This window comes from Struthio camelus, chromosome 25 (genome assembly GCF_040807025.1).
Source record: "Struthio camelus isolate bStrCam1 chromosome 25, bStrCam1.hap1, whole genome shotgun sequence".
NCBI classification, from domain to species: Eukaryota; Metazoa; Chordata; class Aves; order Struthioniformes; family Struthionidae; genus Struthio; species Struthio camelus.
In genome coordinates this window covers 4,065,884-4,087,126 of record NC_090966.1, presented here as the reverse complement: position 1 = coordinate 4,087,126, position 21,243 = coordinate 4,065,884, and the positions used below count along the sequence as shown (strand labels likewise).

Below are 21,243 nucleotides of genomic sequence, written 5' to 3'. Positions count from 1 at the left end.
CCCCAGGACAGGCAAAATGAACAAAGAAAATGGGACAGATTAGTATAGTTCTCGTTTTTATGAGTCATTTTAGATTTTTTCCAAAGGTCAGCTCTCCCTGTGAAAAGACCTCATAATGTTATGGAAAGAGGGTGATCGGGACAATCGGCTTTTATGATTTCCAGCAAGTTGCAGCAAAACCAGAGGAAAAGGAGAAGTGCAATAAACATCGAATAATTGGCAGGGCAACTGAAGTTCAAGGCAGCGTCACAAACCAATCTTAAGTCACGTCACGTGAAACCTTCACCATCTCCCCCAGTACCTCCTGCAGTTTTTTGGCATTTGAACCTACTGTAAAACGCAGGGGCTCTAAGCCCAAGAGTGTCGTAGCATGGGCACGACTTCCACAGAAGAATCAGATCTTTGGGGGCTTTCTTGACGAGAACTTTCCCAACCTGGATCCTGGCTACGTGAGATTCTCCAAACCCAAAAGTGCGAGAGAGTGCACGAGCTGGGAGTACTGACAGGTTATTGCCAGCCAGCTCAACGTTAGTGAGGTTTGTGGTTCTCCTCTGTCTAGACTAGCTTAGAGCTGCATTATTCCCGTGGTGGAACTTTATTTCTAATGTCCCACTTTATTTGCAACCCCACCGGGGAAGCAACTGGAAGGCAAAAACTGTGTGTACATGCTCACATAGTCTCCAAGTAAAATGCTAATTCTGGCCTTTGCTTCTGGGCCAGCGCAGATCCCACCAGCAAGGATCTGCATGCAAAAGAAAAATTATCTTTAATTTTCAATAGTACAGGTGCTCCGGGGAAAGGTAACCCCTCTTCCCCTGAACATGCTCTGTAAACTCTGGAAATATGGCTGGGTTAGAAGAGACACATGCAATCTGAAAATAGCTCCAAGTGTAGGACCTGCCTTTGGTATTAATTTTAGACTTTTCAGTTCCTCCCTCCTCTCCCCTAACTTTCTGTGCACTGCAGCAAACTCCTCGGGCTCTGCGTTCTGCTGCTTCTAGTAGGAGTTTGAGCAGAAGGTGGGAGTCTATTTCTAACTGACGTAGCTCGTTTTTTCTTTGAAGTACATTTCTGTGGGATGGCTGATTACGAGGTGTTGATAGGTTTCCAACTGCAACACTGTTAATGGTGGGGGATTTAATTAATTCTCTATTCTGTTCCGCATTAAGGCTTAAGTTTTGCTTCTCTCGGGGTCGAGAGCCACTAAGAGTTAAAAGAAAAATCATCTCTCTGCCACGAGAAGAACATACTGCAAAATCTATAATCAGATCCATGTGGGTTTTAAATGTACGCTTCAAATATAGAAGGAGGCCTGTGTCTAATGTTCAGAGCAGAGGGACTGGTATGCAGGGCTTTGGTTCTATTTCGGAACCTGCCTGCACTTGAAACGTTGCAGGTTAATTTGAGGTATTTCACGTCAAAATGGCTTATGCTCGCAACAATGAAAATACTGTAAATCACCAAGTGTTTAATGTTCATCGTGAAATCTGCTTCGGAAAAGACTTTGCCGAAATAGGATGATTTGATCCACGGCCATACCCTTCTCTGCTCTCCTCTGCTGGTTACTTGGACCAAAGTGTCTTTTTGCTGTTTACTTCTTCTGGGTCAACGTAATTGGTACTGGTATGCAGCCATGGTCTGTCCTTTGCAGTTTCCACCCAAGGGAAGCTCACGCGCTACTGTTGATTACTGAACGCTTAGATCTCGCTGCTTCAGGATGGTCTCCCACTGACAACCTGGATTTGCTGCCTGCTGGCGTGGGAAATGGATCCGAGCACATCTTGTGTAACGTGGAGATATCCAAGCAACCACCTTTAGAAATGGAGAAACTCTCTGAGGAGTGAAAGGAGCTCAGTCCAGCCGGACCCTAGGAGACCCACCTGATAATGTCAGCCCTGACTTCAGGGTTGCTGTGCTCTGAACAGAAGGTCGGACTAGATAACTCCTGAAGTCCTTTCCAACTGGAACTAGCCTGTGATTGTAGAGTGAGGACCTCGGCCTCCAGTTTGCTAGATATTCTGCTGCTGCTCTGAATGTAAGCGTTATAGCCCTGCATCTCCAGCCTTCTGGTCAAAATAACTTATCCACACAGCTTCATCTCCACTGCTGGTCACCTCAAGTCCATGGCACTATCCTGTCGTGTCACCTGGTGTCCATCTGTCCAAGCCTAAAAGCTCACACTACTTCAGGAGATATTCTAGAAGTACTTGCTTGTTTAAGCTTGTCAGGACTCCTTAGGTGCACTTATCAACCTGCTTCTGATGCCACAGAGCGGCTTTCAATACATCTGCAGCAGACATCAGTCACCACAAAAACCACAACACAAGTTAAGCTTTCCCCTATGCTGCCTGTGCTGAAAGGAGACCAGAAAAGCCAAAGAAAGGTGATGAGAGGAAACGAGAGCAACGGGAATGATTTAGTTTGACACCAGGCTCTTGAAATTCTGCTCTCTGACACAGCGTGAACAACCCCTGAGTCCATAACGTGCAGCCAAGGAGCAGTCCCGGGATCCGGGGCCAGAAACGACAGCATTCATTTTGAAACTTTTCTGCAAGGACATAGTACCATGAGTCCAAGTCAACAGGTCATAACATAGCGTCGGCATAAACGCCACGTGACAGTTGCTGCCGTTCACAAAACGTGGCTAAGCAAAACTCGAGACAGGCTTCAGGGGCAGACGCGTCCCCTCAGTTAGCGAGCGACCGAGCGATGTCAGATAAGCCACAGTCCTTAGCCCAAGGGATTCGCTATGGACCGTTCTGCAGTGCCTGCTGTGCAAAACGTATCTGTTTTCTTAGAGAAAGAACAACTTTATCCAGAGGAGGAATCACTAAATTGCGGTGTACTGCCTAGCTCCTACACGGTATATGTATCTATCTCATAGCCCGGCAGCAGGACCAATGCTTTCCGATGTAGTTATCATTGCTGTATTTGCACCTCCAGCTCTGACGGGATTATTACAAGTGACTCAGACACTTCTATACTGGATTTTGATATTAGCTTTGTCCCAGGGTAAATGTTCCATCTGGAGTTGGCTATACTGTGCTTTCGGCAATTCCTGAAGTTATGATGTAACTTGGCACTGCAATTTGGATGATATCAGACTGGTATCAGTAAGCCAGACACACAGTCCTGCTCTGCAGAAGAGTAGACGCACGAGCAACAAGTATCAAAAGAGAAGAGATATGATTTGGATTTTTAAAGCAGGCAGCTATTTTTAGGTTGAAGCTAACATTTCTCTTCAATTCTATCTAAAAACGCCATTTACTTTCAGGAAAATAAAAATAAAACGAACTGAAAGGGAGTCTTGTGATCCATACAAACTTGTCTCGCCTGCAGCAGGAGGGAAGAATCCTGAATTTGATGGCTTGCTCATTTCTGCTCATTTTCCCACCTTACCTACCATTAATTTTAATGGCATAAATGGGTACTCCTTTGAGATGACTCTTCAGTTGGTGTGCTACTAACAAATCACACATACACCTTTCCCAACGAGCCAAGCTTCCTCAAGAACTCCCCTCAGACCCGCAAACATTTGGCAATTGCTCTAAGTCTAGCTTTCAGCATTGGGGTGGGGGGAGAGGTAGGGGAGGGAGGACAACAAAACAGGAAAGACGACTTGTGTTGCAAGTGTCCTTAAGGCAACAGCCAGGCCCAGAGGGTTACACGGGACACACGGAGAGGCAGAGTTACAGGACGCAAGGAAAGAGGAGACAGAAGAGCTGGAATCTGTCAGGCAGAAGTGCTGGAGCTCAGCCATCACCCTGGGGAGCACGGCTGAGTGGAGAAAGGAGGACTCAGAGGACTTAGAGGACTGGTATCTCTGAAAGTCAGCCTCCGAGGAGGAGCAGAGAAAGTTAGACGACAGCTTGGAAAAAAGTGTATGCCTATACACCAGGCTTTCCCAGGTTTATCCGGACAACTCAGGTCTTCCCTAACTCAAGAGTAATACCTGTAGCGGCTGATGATGCTTATTAGGTTACATTGCAGAGAGACATTTTAGTGGCTTTTGATCAAACTCTAAAGACATCCAGATTACCGTCCTATTCTGCAGTCTGTTTCCATTAACAAGACAGTCCACAAGACCCAAATACCAGAGAGCATTTTGGATGAGCCATCTCTGGCCCGGTCACCACTCTGAACTGAGCACTCACCTGTAAAAATGCTGTTGTCCTGCTGTGAGTGTGTATAAAACCAGCAACACTCAAGTCGTTTCATTTGAATAATTCTATATCCAATTACTTTTTTTTTTTCCCCATGACACCCTATGGGCATTTTTAAATTGCTTATTTGTAAATCTTGGTCTTATTCCCACTAATAATGGCACAATGCCCTTGCTATGCTGCTATGCCCCTGCAGGTGGAGGGAGCCGCTTCCTTTCACAGCGCCCTGCAACTGGCCAGACCAGCCCTGCCTTCTGCCAGGCTCCACGCTGCGACAATCCGTTCCTACAGCTTCGTCCTTTAAAGCTCAGGTTGCTCGGGGGTGATGCTTTCTGATGGACTCCATTCATTACGGGGCTATTACAAGGCTTCATTTTCCAAAGTACAGTGGACAAATCAGCTCAAAAATTATCCCCAATTTTTTTTTTTAAAGTAACAAGAAATATCCTGACCAAACACAAAGCTACATGCCAGCCAGTGCCCGTCCCCTTGGTTCATGTCACCTCTAAGCAGAGGTGACGGAATCAAAATCAGTGCTCTATTACTCAGACACAAACGTTACCTTGGTGAATTAACTTGACAGGAACACATCACCGATGATGCAAACAGATTAGCGAGTTGAGCACAAAAGAGAGTGGATAATATTTATGAGGTCAGTGGCGTTAAAAGTTAACAAGTCCAGATCTGAATATCGGAAGAAATGGAGAGGATAGCGCAATTCTTGCTTGTGAAGTGGATAAGGTGAGCGGCTGCTTTCGTTTTGGCACAAATTAAAAAACGAGGGCTTCTGGATTGATATCCATGAATACAAAGAAAGTATTCCACAAAATGACATTTGTTTAATTACCAGCTGCTAAATAACGACCAGTTTTTCAGAAAATCAAAGGATAACGTAGTGGTCATGGTACCGCACATTATGGAGAGGGGAGAGAGAAATAGGGGGATGCTGTGGATGAATATGCCAAATATCAAAGGAGAAAAAAACCCAGAGTTCTGTGTCCATCCAACTTCACATGACGTGTTTGAGAGAAATTAGGGGACTGGTTGTCAGAAACGCTGCCTGCCCACTCTCTCCTAAAAACAGAAGCTGCAATGTATTTTCAGTATTTTCAAAGCTAAACTTCTCTGTTTGACTTAAACAGTTTGCAGCTCTACCTTGGCGACCGTAAATCATCTGAAATCCAACGAGAGAAGCTGAGCCTTCTCACTTCACCACCACAAAGGCAGGAATCGGGGGATATATTAGGTAACGGGGAACCCATGAATACAAACACCAACATGCAAGAAAGCAGCTACAGTGTCTACAGAAATCACCTGTCTCTCCCCAAAGGCTGTCAAAGCTGTTGATTTGTGCTCGCTCCACCTCCTCTTCATCTTTTTCTGGAAGATCGAGCAGGTAGGAGACAATCTAAAACAGAACGACACGTCAAGCTCACGAACTTCGGTGCGTTACACATGAGCCGCTGACATCTTAACACGGGCTGCTCTGAATACACAAAGGAAAGCGAACAAAGTCTCTGCCCGGCGCCTTCACTCAAGTAAATATTCTTCCTGAAATCAGTCACGGAGCCTGCTACCCTGCACAAATTAAAAAACCCGAGCATCTTGGAACAACTGCAACCGATGAGCCTCTGTAGCGCTGGTTCCTTATCGCTGCACGTGTGGCTGGTTTGCTGCAGATGACACGGCGTATGCAGCGGCTGCTCCTCCACCTGCACGTTGAGCTACAGATGCCATAACCAGTAAAAAAAAAAAAAAAAAAAAAAAAAAAAAAAAAAAAGATTTGCCTGTCTATCGACTCTCACCTGGTGGGGCTTTACCAGTGTAGTGAGTATGATCATCTCCTTGTACTGCTGGGGAAACTGAGTCACGGACAAATGATGTAACGGCAGGGAGATAATCATCAGCCTCTTCGTCATCCTCAGCTCTAGCCAAGATGAAGTCACTTCTAGAAACTATTAGCGCCTTTCTAGCAAATGCCATTTTTCAGCAGATTGTTACAAAGAATTCTGCTATGCTTTTCTTCCGGCTGTGGATGCTTGAAACCCCAGAGAGACAAATTAACTTCTCCAAAGGGTAAATTAACGGATTTAATTGACTGAAAACTGGCAGAAAATGTCAGTGTTTGGATCATATGATGTGAGAAAGCAAGAGGCTACGAAGAAAATTGGGATTTTACTTTAGCAACTGAAGGAGCAAAACCATTTTTCTCATTCTGGGAGAAATAATTATCTGCTGGGGCCCAGGTGACAACTAGCATTTTCAGAGTATTTTGGAGGAAGCGGCAGCTGCTCTACTGCGTGCAGCTGTCCGCAGGCACAGGCTACCTGGCAGGAGCAAGAGCCAGGACTACAGTGTGGCTCTACCAGTGATTAAGATCATTTTAAAGCATGTTAAATACTTGCTTTATCACTGAAGTGGGAGAAAAATCAGCAAATTAATAACCAGCTTATGTCTCCTATGACTGCAAACATCTCAAAATAGGGATTTTGAGTATTTTCTCTAACAGCCCTGTGCACTCATGGTACAACGTTAATATTAAATAACTCCAAAGTTGCTTTTAAAAAGTTATAAAGGTGACTAAAATGGTTTGGGGGGGGGGGAACCCCCATTCAAAAAGTTGGGTGCCCTGTTACAAATTGTCCTCGGAGTGCAGATCTTTACGCTTTTGAAGTAACATCTGCTTCTAATCAGCTCAACTCACAGTCCCTTAGCTAATGCGAATTTCTCAGCTTTCTTTACTTAGCTCCTCCAATCTGATCAAGTTACCTACATTTTCCTGGATTATACTTAACAAAAGCAAAAATCTAAACTCTGAGAGGAGTGCAATTTAGTAAAGAAATCAACCAACACAAAAATCCACAAATACCGCTTCTCAGTAGGAAAATACACATCACTTTCCGAATCGGCACATCTTCAGGCAGGACAAGAGGAGCAAGTTCTTCAGTCCTGCTCTCCCCAAACACGCAGTCCCAAACTCCAGAGTCTCGCGTTCCCCTAGCAGCACCGGAGGAGCAACACGCTGTTTATCTACCCTTGTTTAAAGGTCTATTCCAACAACTTAAAGGCTTGTTACACTTCCGCTCTTGGAAGCCTGCCCAGACCACAGAGTTTGCCAAGGGATCTGTGAATCCCACTCCCTGCGATGGGAAGGGGAGGAAGAGCAGGACACTGGTACTGACTCCACCTCCCAGACCCTCTTTGCTCAATAGTCTGGCTAGGAAGCGTAGTTAACCTTTGATTTCCCGTCCCTCAGAGGCAAAGCGACGCGCTGGGAAGTCTTACCTCCGTGTAGCCCATGCTGGCCGCGGCGATCAGCGCCTGCTGGATGGCGTGGCTCTTTTTAAACACTCCCTGCTGCTGCCCAGCCATAGTCCAGTCGCATTGAATCAGAAACTTCACCACTTCCAAGTGTCCCCTGAGAGCAGCGTGAACCAGAGCGCACTGACCGTTTTTGTCCAAGTGATCCACCTTGAAAAGAGAAGACGACAAAACACCGTTAAGCAAAAGCACGGGCAAAGTGGCTTCGTTTCCTCAGAGTTTCCAGCCCTGGCTTCAAAATAATGCCACATGTGCAAAACGTGCATTTTTCTAGTAAACTATCTCTTCCATGACCAGAAAACAACCGTTCCAAAGAAACTCTGCCCCAGGCTTAGGCATCCTCTTGGCCACAAGTGTTTGTTTTGGGTAAGTTACTGGTTTTTTTTTTAGCTTCAGCTTTTTTTTCAGACTCCAAGGCTGCAGAAGCATTTTTCCCCTTGTGTCCCGAAATACACCAACCGCATTTTCTTTTGGGTTGAAATTATACACGCTGATTTAGTCTCCTTTATCCGAGTCCACAAAAGGCAAAACAGCCTAGCCTGTTTTTAAAGTATCATTTCATGATGCTTTCAAGAGGGACAAAAGTGCCTCAGCTTGTAGCCTACCACTCTAACGGGAATTCAGTGCTAGCAGAAGTCAACAGGCAGCAGAGATTTCGTCCGGCAGCCCCGTGGGAACTTCGCTGGGAGGCTTTTCAGGCCAGGGCTCGGTTTCACTTGGTGCTTGCACACATCAGCTGGGATTTCCAGGTCCTCTCGTCATACAAGTAACTTGGTCCAAATAGGATCAGGTAGAGAGTCCTGCTGATTAACCACTTCACATGTTCATGCTCTGCACTGTATTATTTCTAAATTTGTAAACTTACGCAGAAGTCACTGTTTCATGTTTCCAGGCCATCATCAAACGGCTCAGCCTTTGAACTAATCCCGGCTGTTATCAGGGCATTAATTACATCGTCCCCAAATATTCCCTTTCTCGGAGAGAGGATAGATTCATCGACACAGCTTCTTACTCAACTCTTAAAACCTCCCAGCCAAAACTGAATCCTTTTTTCGTTGATACTGTCTTCGCATCATTACAGACAACATGGCGAGATCTAAACGGGTCCCTCAGTCATCCTGACGTTCATAGTAAAACCGTATAAACCCATATTTTGCTTCTTGACCTGAAGTTAAACATACAGAGAAACCACAAATTGTTTCCAGGAGGCTCCGCTTCCAGTATCAGCACAATTTTTCTCTTCAATAGAATGCTTAAACTTGACTCATTACATACAATTAAAACGCAAAACATTCACCACAAAGCTAAACAAAGGGTATTTTTCTAGGATGAGTCTGACAGAAGCTTTTGGAAAAAACGTGCCCGAATGTGATATTTAAAGAACGCTCTGGCCTGCCGAAGCAATGTTGCCATTTTAACATTGCAAGGTTCAAGGACTTCTCCCGCCGTCCTTCAGCGGGCCGCTTAGTGCGGCACGATTAGGCAGTTCTTACATCAGACCTGAATTCCAGAATACTAATTACAGACTCTCAGGAGTTATTTGCCTTTGGTGTCAATGCAACATTTTCAAAGTGCTACATCCGCTCAGAAAAGCAAGCTCTGTGCAGCAGCACCCTGCAGTCATCTGTTGGAGGACATTCTTTATTAACGTAACAACATAACACCGTGACAAGTTCATCAAAATTACCTCGTCATGTATACCTCAGCACCCCAGAAGATATGCGACTACGGTCAGTTCAGGATTTTCCCTGAACTATTTACTACTGTCTTCAGACCCCTCGGCACAAGTTGCGTTAAATAATCTGAATATATTGGTGCAACGCTTTTCAAAGGAACCTGGGATACCCAAATACACCTACAAACTCCAAATTCCCAAATACCACCAGACCCACGGGAAGGAACTCTAGCTAGCCACAGGAGGATGCCTACCCGCCTGTGTCGGTGTGCAGTGCTGGCAAAGGCAATCCTGGAAGGCAGGAGCCCAACTCCAGTAGATGTGTAAGAGCTAAGAATCAGACTTTCCTCTATTACTCTGGAAAAATTCCCCCGAGGCAGGCAGGAAAGATGACAGAGCGGGCATTTCTTCTGGCATTTTTAGACTCCTGTAGCTGCATTTCATTCTTGAAAGAACATAAACTTTGCTGTTCCAGATTCAGTGACACTGGCTGCCCGAGGAGACCTACCTTCCTTCCTTCTGAAAGCAGCAGGAACTCAATCCCGTTAAACCACCAGAAAACCTGGGCTTTACCAGCAAACGATGACAACTGAGTTGCGAGTGAGAAGCTACCACGACTGTTTGGAAAAACGGCATACGTTAAATTTAAGCAAAGTGCAGGCTGTATGGTGGTCTTTGGTCCATTAGAGCAATCAGACTTGGCTGTACCATTTATCTTGGCTTCCTCAGCAACAAGCATATAGCAAATGGTGATATTTATTATCAGGGAAAGAAATAAAGGCACACAAAGCCTGTTTCTTTGCAGATAGCTGGTATGTATCTTGCCAGCAACTTGTGCCCTGCCACACGTAAATAAGACTTATTTTAAGCCAGTGGTTAGAGGAACATGGTCACGGTACCTTGGCTCTTTTCTTGCACAGCAGCACAACAATGCTGAGGAATCCAGCAGCAGCAGCGTACCCAAGCGGGGTCAGGCCACTTTCAGAAGCAGCATCTACATTGGCCCCAAACTCCAAGAGCAAAGCCACCATCTCCGTGTAACCCAGGTGAGATTGGACACACAAAATCGGGGCGTTGTTCAAAACTTCTGTACGGTAATTCACATTTGCACCTCCTAAAATCAGCAGCCGACTGACCTATAGAGGGAAAAAAGCTCCTGTTAGTGGCATGTTATTGCAGAGACATTAGCTTATTCTCAGGACAACCAAATAATTGAAACGAGGGCCCCTGCCACGTTTCAAAATAAATATCAAAGGACACAAAATGCCCGGTAAAATCACTTGCCAAACGTATGGTCCCATTTTAGAGAGAGTGAACAGTTTAATCTTTCACCTGAACGGTTGGTAAGTGCTTTGAACAGTGTGCAATACACTTCATAGCGCATCAACGTCACTGCAGCCATGTTGCAACAGCTGGAGACACTGAGAGTCTCACAGGAGGAGAGAGAGATGGAGAGAGACACTTTATTTGACTGTCCTTCCTGTAGGATCCTCTTTTAGAGCTGACTTTGGTTATCCCATTAGGTTTCCTGACTGGCTCAGCTCCGTAGGTATTTGGTAGCAGGGTGGGAAAGACTATACCTGAAGATGAAGAGTGCAAGGGGACATGCAAGTGGCCACCAGGCTTGTCTCACCCATATGGGAAGGACGGGGGGGAAATACCATCTCGGATGAAGAACAGTTTGAAATCTGCATCACTGTCTGAAATCCTGTCTGCTGCAGAAACGAATTCACTTCAGCTAACGTGTTCATACGTACGAACGCAAACGTGTACGAAGTGGCTGAACTAGCACGGGCCACTATGTTTGGCATCATCTCTGAGTTAGCGCCTGCCTATGCCAGAGTCCTTTAAGGGACTGTCAAATTTCAACACCAGCTGTTGCATCCCACATCTCTGGGGAAGAGAAATACAAATGAACCATGTTGCACAGGAGTAGAAATAACACTCTTAATACTAACAGTAATTAAAAGGAGATCCCTAGCGAGAGTAGAAGAGCTAAGGGAACAGCACATGCTTGTAACAAACCCTAAGTGAACGGAAGGCCTCTCCCTAGCTCAGCGAGGTAGGTAAATGCCTGCATCGTCTCCTGCTGACCTGCAGTTATACACGTTATCCTGCACTTGGGCTATCGCATATCAGAGGAAGCTTCTCATTTAAGCTCTGAACCACCTCCGCTCTCCTCTCCCTCCAGTACCTTTATGTTTGGGGTATAGAGGTTTCTCAGTGATGCCAAAGCCATCGAAAGACCTTCGGTACTGTAGGAGATCCAAAGCCCTTGCAGGATGGAGGAAGACACCCCGACTTTTTTACTCAGCCCCTAAAAAAGAACAGAAAAGATGACTTAGATCTAATCCCCTGCAGATTCACTTTGCCACTGGGTGAAAACATTAAAAGAGTACTTCACAAATTATACTTCTACCAGCAATAGAAATCCAGCCAAGTAGCCCAGGATTAACTGAATCACAGTACCCACACTCACTTTAATTCAACTTTTATCACCAAAATACTGGCAGCTTGTGAGGCTTGCTTAAAAATATACTAAATTACATTGGACAGGTTCTCCTGGGTATTGACTGTCACAGCGATTCACAGCTGTTGAAGAACCACCCTACTATCCAGGCAACACAAGCGCAACTATGTCTCCCCAACTTACTGTTCTCAGCTCCAAAATCTAGAAAAGACAGAGTAAAACTGCAAGCAAGCTGAGTATCCATTCAGCTCCCTACGAACGCCCTGTTCTGCCGAGGAGCACGTCACGCTTCTTTCTTTCTTCCTTTCTTTTTCTTTTCTTTTCTTTTTTTTTAAACGAAGTACATAATATTTTGGTGGAACTGATTCACAAAGTTTCCTTATTACTCACATGGTTAAACCAGACAGCGATACCTGGCACCAGACAAATTAAGGAAGTCTTCCCGAAGCCCAGAGCGGTATATCCATATCTAATGTTGGACTGTGTCCAGCCTTTCCAGTTGATGCACATGATTAGGCTACGCTTAATAGGCGAGATGCACTGACATCTTCTGCAGCGACACTGCCGGGGGGACCACAGATGGGTTAAGCGAGTTTCCCTCCCTCCTGAAGGAGCGATAACTGCTTTGTAACGACCAGATGTTGGCAAACGGCTTGATCTCAGAGGCGAGGAACGGGTTTGCGAGTGGAGCGCGGTGGCACAGCGAGTTAAAGCCAGCTCGGCCGGGTGCTGTGCCGCGCGATACGGATCCGCCCGGTATGTTGCTGTTCTGCTACTGATTTTCCATTAGGCCTGCCGTTTCCACGGCAACCGTACAGACATCTTTAACTTTCTGTTTGGACCCGTAAACCCCGATTCCTACTTGCTTGCACGCTGTGTGGTCATTCACAGCGGCGCAGAGCAGCGGGATCCCAGTTCGGCTTGGCAACTCTTTTGTATCCCTTTACAATGGCAGACGGACCCAGAAGACGCAGGGCTAGGGGAAGAAAGTCAGCGCTAAAGGGTGGCATGCGCTTCATCTAAATGAAGGTGTCTGCAGCGCAGAAGTCATCATCTGAGCCCGCTGCTGGACTCGATTACCTACCTCTAATATACACACGTTAAGAATATTTTAAAGCATCAGACCAGTCATCAAGAGGTTCATCACTTAACCAGTTTTACCTTTAAAAAAAGAAAAGCAGCGGACTAGACAAGCTGTTATGAATAATCACCAGCTTCAGGAGCTTGTTTTCTTCGACATTCAGGGAATTCTTATATAAGAGAAAAATACCTCCATGTGTTAGAGGCAGAAAAAGAGCGCAGTACATGACAAAGAGGTCAACATTAAGCTTCCGTGAACTCAGCATGGTATAAGCGGACGAATGGAAAAGAATTTTATAATAAACAGTTAAAATAATTAAAAAAATAATTATAATACTATCTAAACCATGCACAGGCTGTTTGAATCTCCACGAGAGCTGAGGAAGCACACCTGCTCTTCGGACCAGCCATCCAAAGATAATCATACATGCTATAATACCTCAACCGCTGTAGTAGAACAAATATATGTAGATATTAGTGAGGTACATAAAATATATTTTTCCTTTATGGAATAAATACATGCAACACTTAGCATTCAGTTGCTGAAAGAAATCCGTACCATTTCTCATTTTACAGAGAGTATCTTCCTTTTCCACTTCCCTTCTCTGCCCAGAACTGTAAAGCTGGTTGAATCCCCCAAAGCAAAAACAAATCCCAACTTAACACAGCATCAAACTGCTGGAACGAGATGAGTGGTTTTCACGTCACTGCGACCATCAGACGCGGGACCTAAGGACTAGCACGGGCTGACTAAACAAGTTTCATTCAAACTACTAGGCCAACCCCCCACGATCCTGATTTTCAAGCAGTCCATGCTTTTTTCAGTCCTGCATCCTTGTATGCGGCTGTCAGCATCCTTCATTCCTCACGTTATGCCTTGTCCTCTGTTTTGGTCTCTGGTACTCTTTGTACATCCCTACACCTTCGTCTCGGCCATAATGCAATATGATGATTTCCGTGACGCATGTAAAAAACCGCTAGGAACAAGAATGAAACCAAAGGTTGCCTGCGATCTATGACAGGGTCAAGGATTTGAGGCCAACTAAGTTCAACACGAGATCTTTGTAACACTGCTTTACGGGGAATATCAGACACCTTGATGACCTAGCAGAGCTGTCATGATGAGTTCTTCCTGCCTGCAGTTGTCATTACATCCTCAAGCTACGGACAAGGGACATTCATTTCTGGATTACTGACATTTCAACTAATTAATTTAAGATGAAATCAAAGAATTCTCTTCAGTTGATTTCTAAAACATACGTTAGCTTGAAGTTTAGGTCTCCTTGTATCATTACTGCACATTTATCTTCTTGCCCTTTCATTCCATGCCAGGGTTTCCAAGCTGGGTTTCCATATGTTCCTGTTAGGCTGGTAATTGCTTTAAAAAACTAAAACATTTGTACTTTTTTTTTTCTCCCCTCGACTATTTGAGGGTGTTTATGTTTAGAAAAGAAAATCAGCAGATCTCAGCCATCAAGTAAAAAGGGGAGTGTGAAAGCCTCCTTGCACCTATTTGTCAAACCACCTTGTTGGGACTGTGCCTCACTGATTTGTTACACCTTGAAATTCCAAGTGTCCCGTCATCACCCTGACAAACAACCAGTGGATTTGAACTGATAGGAATCAGGGGAAGGAAAAATAAGTTTTCTCTTGCTGCTCAATCAAGATATTGTCTCTATACCTAACTCCCAGTAGCGGCGCCTGGCTGCACAAAATGCCTTAACCATGTTCTAGTGCTCTCTTAGCCATATAATGGGTAAATATAAGGGGGTTATAATGATGTTAAGCCTCAACAAAAACCTTCAAAATTAGGATCTTTGTGTCTGCATAAAGCTGCTGCTATAACACGGGGAATTTATGACCTGAGATGCTCTTTACTTGGCAGAAAACTCATGCCATACTTGCACTGGTTTCATTAAAATCAAACAGAGTGAAAAGCTCAGAGGAAGAAAATGCTGGTGGAAAAACAAACATGGCCGGTAAAACAGGCAAGGGAATATGCATACATACAATCTGAATTGTTTGCTTTAAAGAACGTTCAAGAACTTAACCATGGTCTGCAATATTCCACTGCAATGTCTCCTTCAAAAACCAACGCAGCTCTTGTTTCATTCAGGAAACGCACACAAATCTTCAGTAAACAAGTGTTTAAAAAAAAGGAATGAAAATAAATCCATTCAAGGAAAACCAAAAGATTAAATCTTATAGTGTTTTCTAATCCATCTTATCCCAACCCTTTTCAAAACTTTGAAAGTACTTCTAAATAACCTTCTCTTACGCTTATCTGTCACTGAGACAAACTACTCTTATTGCAGGGTTGCAAAAACAAGGATTTTGCCAAGTGATTAGAAACAGAAGACCATACTGACATTTTTCATAATAGGCATTTTCTACCATTGTAAATGCTGCTCAAATTAAACGTGGAGTCTACAGGCAACTTGTGACCTTAATGAAAATCGTCATTTGTTGAGAGCTTAAAACTCTGCTATTTGTTTGTAGCACAGGAGTGTGAAATGATGAAGATTTGGAACCAGCTTTAGATGTAAACGGGAGCTGAATACTAAATTCGTTGCTGAATTTGGCCTTGGGAACCTAACTCAAAATTTGAAAATTATACGCTGATCAGACAACACGCTGATCTGGGGTTCTTCTCTTTAGCTCCAGCCATTGTTTTTCCAGACGAGGAAGCCTTGCCACTACACTCGATCATGAATTCAATAAAGAAAACTCGATAAATAAATAAAAATGAAAAAGAGATAAATGATCTGTTTGCTCTAAAAATACTAATAGGAATTCTATTGATGATACTTAATATACGGGTCATACTGATGTTCGTGTCCAAGCTTGCTGTTTAATTATCCAGGTGTTAAGTGTCTGCACGAAGTGTAAAACAGAGAAACCATCAGACTGTAATGCATTTTCCCTTTGCAACCAAACCTTTGGGTATGACTCCTTAAAACCGCTCATTTTATTTTCTTCTAGATGTTGTTACAGGAACTCATCTTACGTGGAAAGAAACCTCTTGGAGGGAGAAGAATAATTTTAGGCAAGGAGGCTATCTGTTGAATTTACGGTCTGAAGGATGTTTAGTTTCCAGGATTTCACATATATACCACTGCCAGCTTTCTAAAGCTAACTTCTACATGTCAAAGTAGCCTGAAGCAATCACACTTCTTAGATCAGCCTTAAAACAAGAAGAGATTGGAGACTACCAGTGTTGGCAGACTATGTGCAGCAGAGATGAGGTTGGCACGAGCCTTCATTTCGATTCTCGTTACCTTAAAAATATGTGCTTTGAGAATGTGATGTCCCAGTTCAATAGTCTGCTGTCGATTTAGTTTTCCTTCTTGACGGGAAAACCAGAAGGCAAGTAACGTGTGGCCACTCCTGAAAGCAGAAAAAAAGAGGAAGTCAGTTTTTGCTCGTTCTACTAACAAAAGAGATTTCGACGACAGTTTTTGGTACTGCTAACTCTCCAAACTTAAACCAGCTTTGGGAAGCAGAGCTGGGCTAGTTCTCATTGGTAAGCCACTAACTAATTGCACAACATTTATTATTGGTGATCACGTAATGCTCAAAAAACCCCAACTTTGGAAGATAGGAAAAATAAAATCATTTATTTTCTATAAGCAGACATACACTGGAAACACAAGAGAGACAATCTCACAAACCCCCAAGCGCTATTTTCATAATCATTTTGCAGAGCAAAACTGTGCTTTGAAAGCATGCCATCCGTTCCTAAGTCATGAAAAAAAAATATATTTAAAATATTCACATTTTAAAAGAGAGCCTTAAATAACAACTATGTCCTCCACCCTCTGACGTTCTCTGCAGAGCGAAGCAACTTTATTTCTCTGTAAAACCTTTTCTAAACACTTTTTACAGCTTTTTCTGTAAGAAAGATGCTTCTGGCAAATGACCTACCAGCTTGACTACCAAAGACAAATTACCTGAGCTACATACAGAGCCCCGTTTAACACAAAGCATAGTAAAAGAAAGGCCATTTAACTTCTTTTGGTAACCGTGATCTTAGCCGACACTTTCAAACATCCAAACTCGCAGCTTAAAGCATTGCAAATTCAAGATGGCTTTGTCTTCTCAAAGAGCTGGGACTCCGGTTCTCCACGCGCGTACAAAACACACGTGCTACAAAAACGTAAAAGAACGCAAACCACGTGTGGGTCCGAACGGCAAGCGCCCGCCCTCCACGCGCGAGCGAGCGCATGGGCTCCCGCAAGTGGAGGCGGCTGCCGCCGCTCCGGGTCCCTCCCCAGACCTCAACGGTCCACGAGTTGCAGTTTTCTCGCTCTTGGTTGACGTTTGAATATCGTGGATTTTCAGAGGGAAACAAATCGAGAGAAGACAAACTGGAGATGCCGAGGATCAGGAACGCAGACCTTGCGGCTGCCTGCGACACGCTAACAACAACTCGGGCTTTTTCAAACCCTTCCAAGGGTATCAGATTAAAAAATGAAACCTACATAATTGCACTGCAGCCAAGTACGCATGCTACAAATGAAGCAACGTCTTTGCCTTGACACTGAAGAAGGGAAGTCTGTATTGTTTGGTAAGCCTTTGGGGACTCCCCAAACACATTTCAACTTCTGGAACCGAATAAAAATGCAACTACATGTACAAGGAAACAAAAATCCCCAAGCCGAACAAAATCCAATACTATACGAACTGAGGCTTTAACGGGCCTTTTAAGGACAGGGAATGCTCTTGACTCACCACTATTTGGTAAAGCAGGAAAGCATTTAGCATGGCCAAAAGGTAACCGAGTATTACAGAAGACACAAGCTGCATGATGATGGGGGTTTACAAGCGCATCCACATCCAAAGGGAACGACTACCCCTTTGTCAACAGAAAGCCACGTTCCTCCTTTGCCTGAAGGATGGAATAAAAGTGCAAGGCTGGTACACCGTGGCCAGGTGTTTGGCAAGGTCTCCTCGAAGCCCTGCCAACGAACCTCCGGTTGGACTGAGGTCTGCACACGCAGATTCGGCTGAGTGGAGCCTGAGGACCACGCGGTACTTGCAGGACATGGACACGTGCCCATTAGGAGAGCGGGATGAAAAACAAAACGCCTTTTTCTTACAAGGCAGGACTTGATCCCCAAGTCTCGATGGCTGAAAGAGCGCTGCATCGCATTTAAAACAACACAGTAAAAGAACTGCTTTCACCAGTGAATAATTCTATTGTCTCTCTCAAAATGCAATTAAGTGCAAAGGAGCACCACCAACTCCAATAACAGACTGCTGTCTTAAATGGTTTTATGCAGTGATGCTACCCCTTAATGCTTACGGCGACCTGAGCTGGAAGAGATTGCAGAGGAAAACCCCTCTTTGTTGACTTTGCCTGTCTCGCTCCTCTTTGTGCTTTGGCCTGAGCTCAGGTGGGATCCTATTGCTCCGGTGCCTTCGGTGGGATCCTACAGCTCTGAGACCCCTGGCTTGGCTCTGGTGAAAGGGGAGCTCCTCCAGCTGCTGATGCAGCCCTCTGAAGCCGAGATGCTTACAATTTGGTAGGCTGCTTTTCCTTCCTTCCTCTTCCCCGCTTTCTTCCCCCTCTCTGGAATTTGAGCAGATCCCTCCTTTTGAAGACCATCATTTCTCCAGCACGTTTGCTCATTCCACTGATTAACCCCCAGGAATATCCATGGAAAGAAGAAAAGAGATTCAAAGGAAACAAGTGACTGTGACACGCAGCTTGGGTTTTGCCAGACACAGCTGCAAGTCGAGGAGGGTGGCAGTTGCTAGATTTTATCCATCCCCGTTATGAAAACCTATAATCACTCTAATACACTCAATACATCTCAATAGCTCGTCAGCTTCACATTGCTCCACTGGGGCTTTGGCCAACGGCCAGAAGGTTAATGGTGCAAGTTCACTGGGAGACAGCAGCTCCTCTCCTTCCTGGGGAGAGGCTGGTGTTGGGCTGGAAATCGTTAAATGGGGCTTTCAGTTCCCGGATCTGATACCGATTTCACAAATAGACTCCGTAAACACGCCCTCTCTGCCTCTATTTTACTCATCACCAAAGATGAAATAACACCACTCGTTTGCTTGTTGCATGGGGCTGATCGAAAAGTCTTAGAAAACGTTTGGGAAGGCTCTGGGTTAACAGTAAGCATGAGCTGAAGATCCAGAAACTTCCAAAGTGCCTTTTCTTTGCAGAGAAAGGTGACGTGCAGCTCCCATCGGACGCACGCGCCCAGGTTACACGGTTAGTTCCTAAATTGCTTTTCGTCTGCAGCTAGGAGGGTATTTACCGAAATTTAATGCTATGCATGACTCCAGCTGTTATGAATAAGGCATGTAAGAACTATGGCAGAATAAAGTGCAGGATTCATGAGTAATACATTACCTCTGCAACATTTCCCAGACCTTGGCTTTGGGCTTGTTGAAAAATACTTGCAGTCGCTTGTTCTGTCAGCATCAATTGCATGCTAAGGCAGATGCAAAAGCGCAGGCTTTCTTTTCTTTTCTTTTCTTTTTTTTTTTTAAACACAGCAGAGAATGACAGTAATGATTTCTACATCAAGGAGCTCGGCAAAATGATTTGCTTTGAAACTGCGCCGCGGCGGCGTTTATCAGCAGAGATTTTCTATTTTTAATGGAAGATTTCTTTTCGTGAAAAATTAATAGCGCTGCCAGCTCAGCTATGGGAGCCGTCGGCTGCTCTCGTGTCAGCGCAGGCCGGCACTAAGTCACCAGCTCTCCCGTAACGGCAAGCGGGGTGTGCGTGTGTGTGTGCGCGTGTGTGTAGTATAGATGTATGTATGCATAGAGACAACAACTCCGACCCTGCAAACGCCTGCCCAGCACGACCAATGCACCCGTACCGCTGCTGTAACAGGGACGATGCAAGGCTGCGCGCGGGCACGAGTCACGCCGGGTGTCGGGGCAGTCCTGTCCTCGCGGGCGGGCGAGGTGCGGAGAGCTGCGGGTGCAAGCACATCCTGGGAGTCGGTACCCTCGGGGTACTCCTCATGACACCCTCTGCCCTCGCACCGCACACGGAAAAGGACAACGCACAACACCCCACGGCGAATAAACACCGGCGTGACTCGAAACCTGGGACGAAGCATGGGAAAACGCAAGAGCGTGGGAAAACGCAAGAAGAAAACGTTAAAAGCTCCCAGATCTGGGCTTCATCTGTATTCTCCTATCACTCAAAATGAAAGATTTAAAAAGGGGGTAAATGACTCTAGGTTTCTACTGCTGGTCTAAAAAGACAGGCAAAAATAGCAGTAAGGATCAGGCCCAGTTACTTCTGAACCTACTGAAATCCAAATTCCCCGATTTACATCCACATCTTGCTTCCTTCCAGCTAATCTCATGAAACCAGTCCAGCAGGCAGACATTTGACACCGCGCCAGTGAATCCGGTCTTCCAAGAGACTTGTGCTCATATTTTATTCAGCTCTGCAGAGCACAGTTTTATAACTTCGGCAGAGAGAATAATTTCTGTGCTAACAAACACTACTGCCTCCTCTCCTTTTAGGAGGACGTCCAGCGCGGCAGACTGTAAAAGAGCCCAAGCGCCCAGGTCACAACGTGCTCCTTTTGCAGAATCACCTGATCACGGAAATTGACTGATTTTTTTTTTTTTTAAACAAAATTTCCCTCCGATATTAGAATTGTGAATTACCTTAGGAGGAACAACACGTTCTCAAGCGCGCAGTATTATTGCCTACAGAATTAAATGCTGGTCCATCTTTCCTAAGCTAACCAGACAGCAAAGACCATAGCCAAGAAAAACCTTTCCAGCTCTCGGGTCACGGTTCTTTGGGGAGAGACGAGCTGTAGTATATCTAATCAAAAATCATACCCTGCCAAGGCGTAACTCAGGGCACAGAAGTAGCCTGTTACCAATTCTAGCTGTTTTAGGAAACTCCAGACACACTTTCTCGTTAGTGGGGCAAGAAACTTAAACCGTCCCAGTTTTTGGCTGGTTTCTTCACTCAACAATCATCTTATCCACACTGACCCACTCATACAATAACCACTGCTGGCCATTCAGTATACTGCGGTAATGCCTAAGGACTTCCATCATAAACAGAAATCCATCGTTCTGGGTACTAAACATGAGTTTTCCGGGCTAAGAAGGGCTACATATGGTTACCTCATCTAGCTCTTCCATCATAAAGACACAGAGTCAACCCATCAGATGGACACCAAGCCCAAACATCCATGGTTTCTCTGAGGCAGGTCTCTCAGAAGGACATCCAACTACAATTTAACACCTTAACCAAGGTGCTATAGCTGCCAAGCAGAAGTGCTGGACAGACAGACTAGTGTTGCTTTGCAGGAGACAAAACTGCACAAGAAATCTGCATCCAGACTTCAGCCTAACTCTCACTGCGCATCTTGACATGAAGCTCCATGGCTTCATGTATAGAGTAAACAGGAAAAGCAGAGAAGCTGCTGATTCGCCTGAAGGAGAGCCCAAGAGCTGCATGAACCGCTCTGTGACCACTCAAAAGAGCGGAAATGGAATAACTCAGCTGCATCTATCTCCTCTTAACAAAA

General features: G+C 44.9%; 1 protein-coding gene across 8 annotated transcripts in view; it reads right to left on the bottom strand.

Annotated features, from left to right (window-relative positions):
- The window catches only part of TANC2 (tetratricopeptide repeat, ankyrin repeat and coiled-coil containing 2), a 253,384-nt gene that overhangs the window by 16,790 nt on the left and 215,351 nt on the right, over window positions 1–21,243 (bottom strand). For all 8 annotated transcript variants that reach the window (XM_068918703.1, XM_068918706.1, XM_068918707.1 and 5 more), the window contains 5 exons: window positions 15,988–16,096; window positions 11,354–11,476; window positions 10,059–10,295; window positions 7,449–7,634; window positions 5,478–5,571 (listed from right to left, as the gene is read on the bottom strand). In XM_068918703.1, the coding sequence (XP_068774804.1) occupies window positions 5,478–5,571; window positions 7,449–7,634; window positions 10,059–10,295; window positions 11,354–11,476; window positions 15,988–16,096 (749 nt within the window). The remainder of the gene's footprint in view (window positions 1–5,477; window positions 5,572–7,448; window positions 7,635–10,058; window positions 10,296–11,353; window positions 11,477–15,987; window positions 16,097–21,243) is intronic.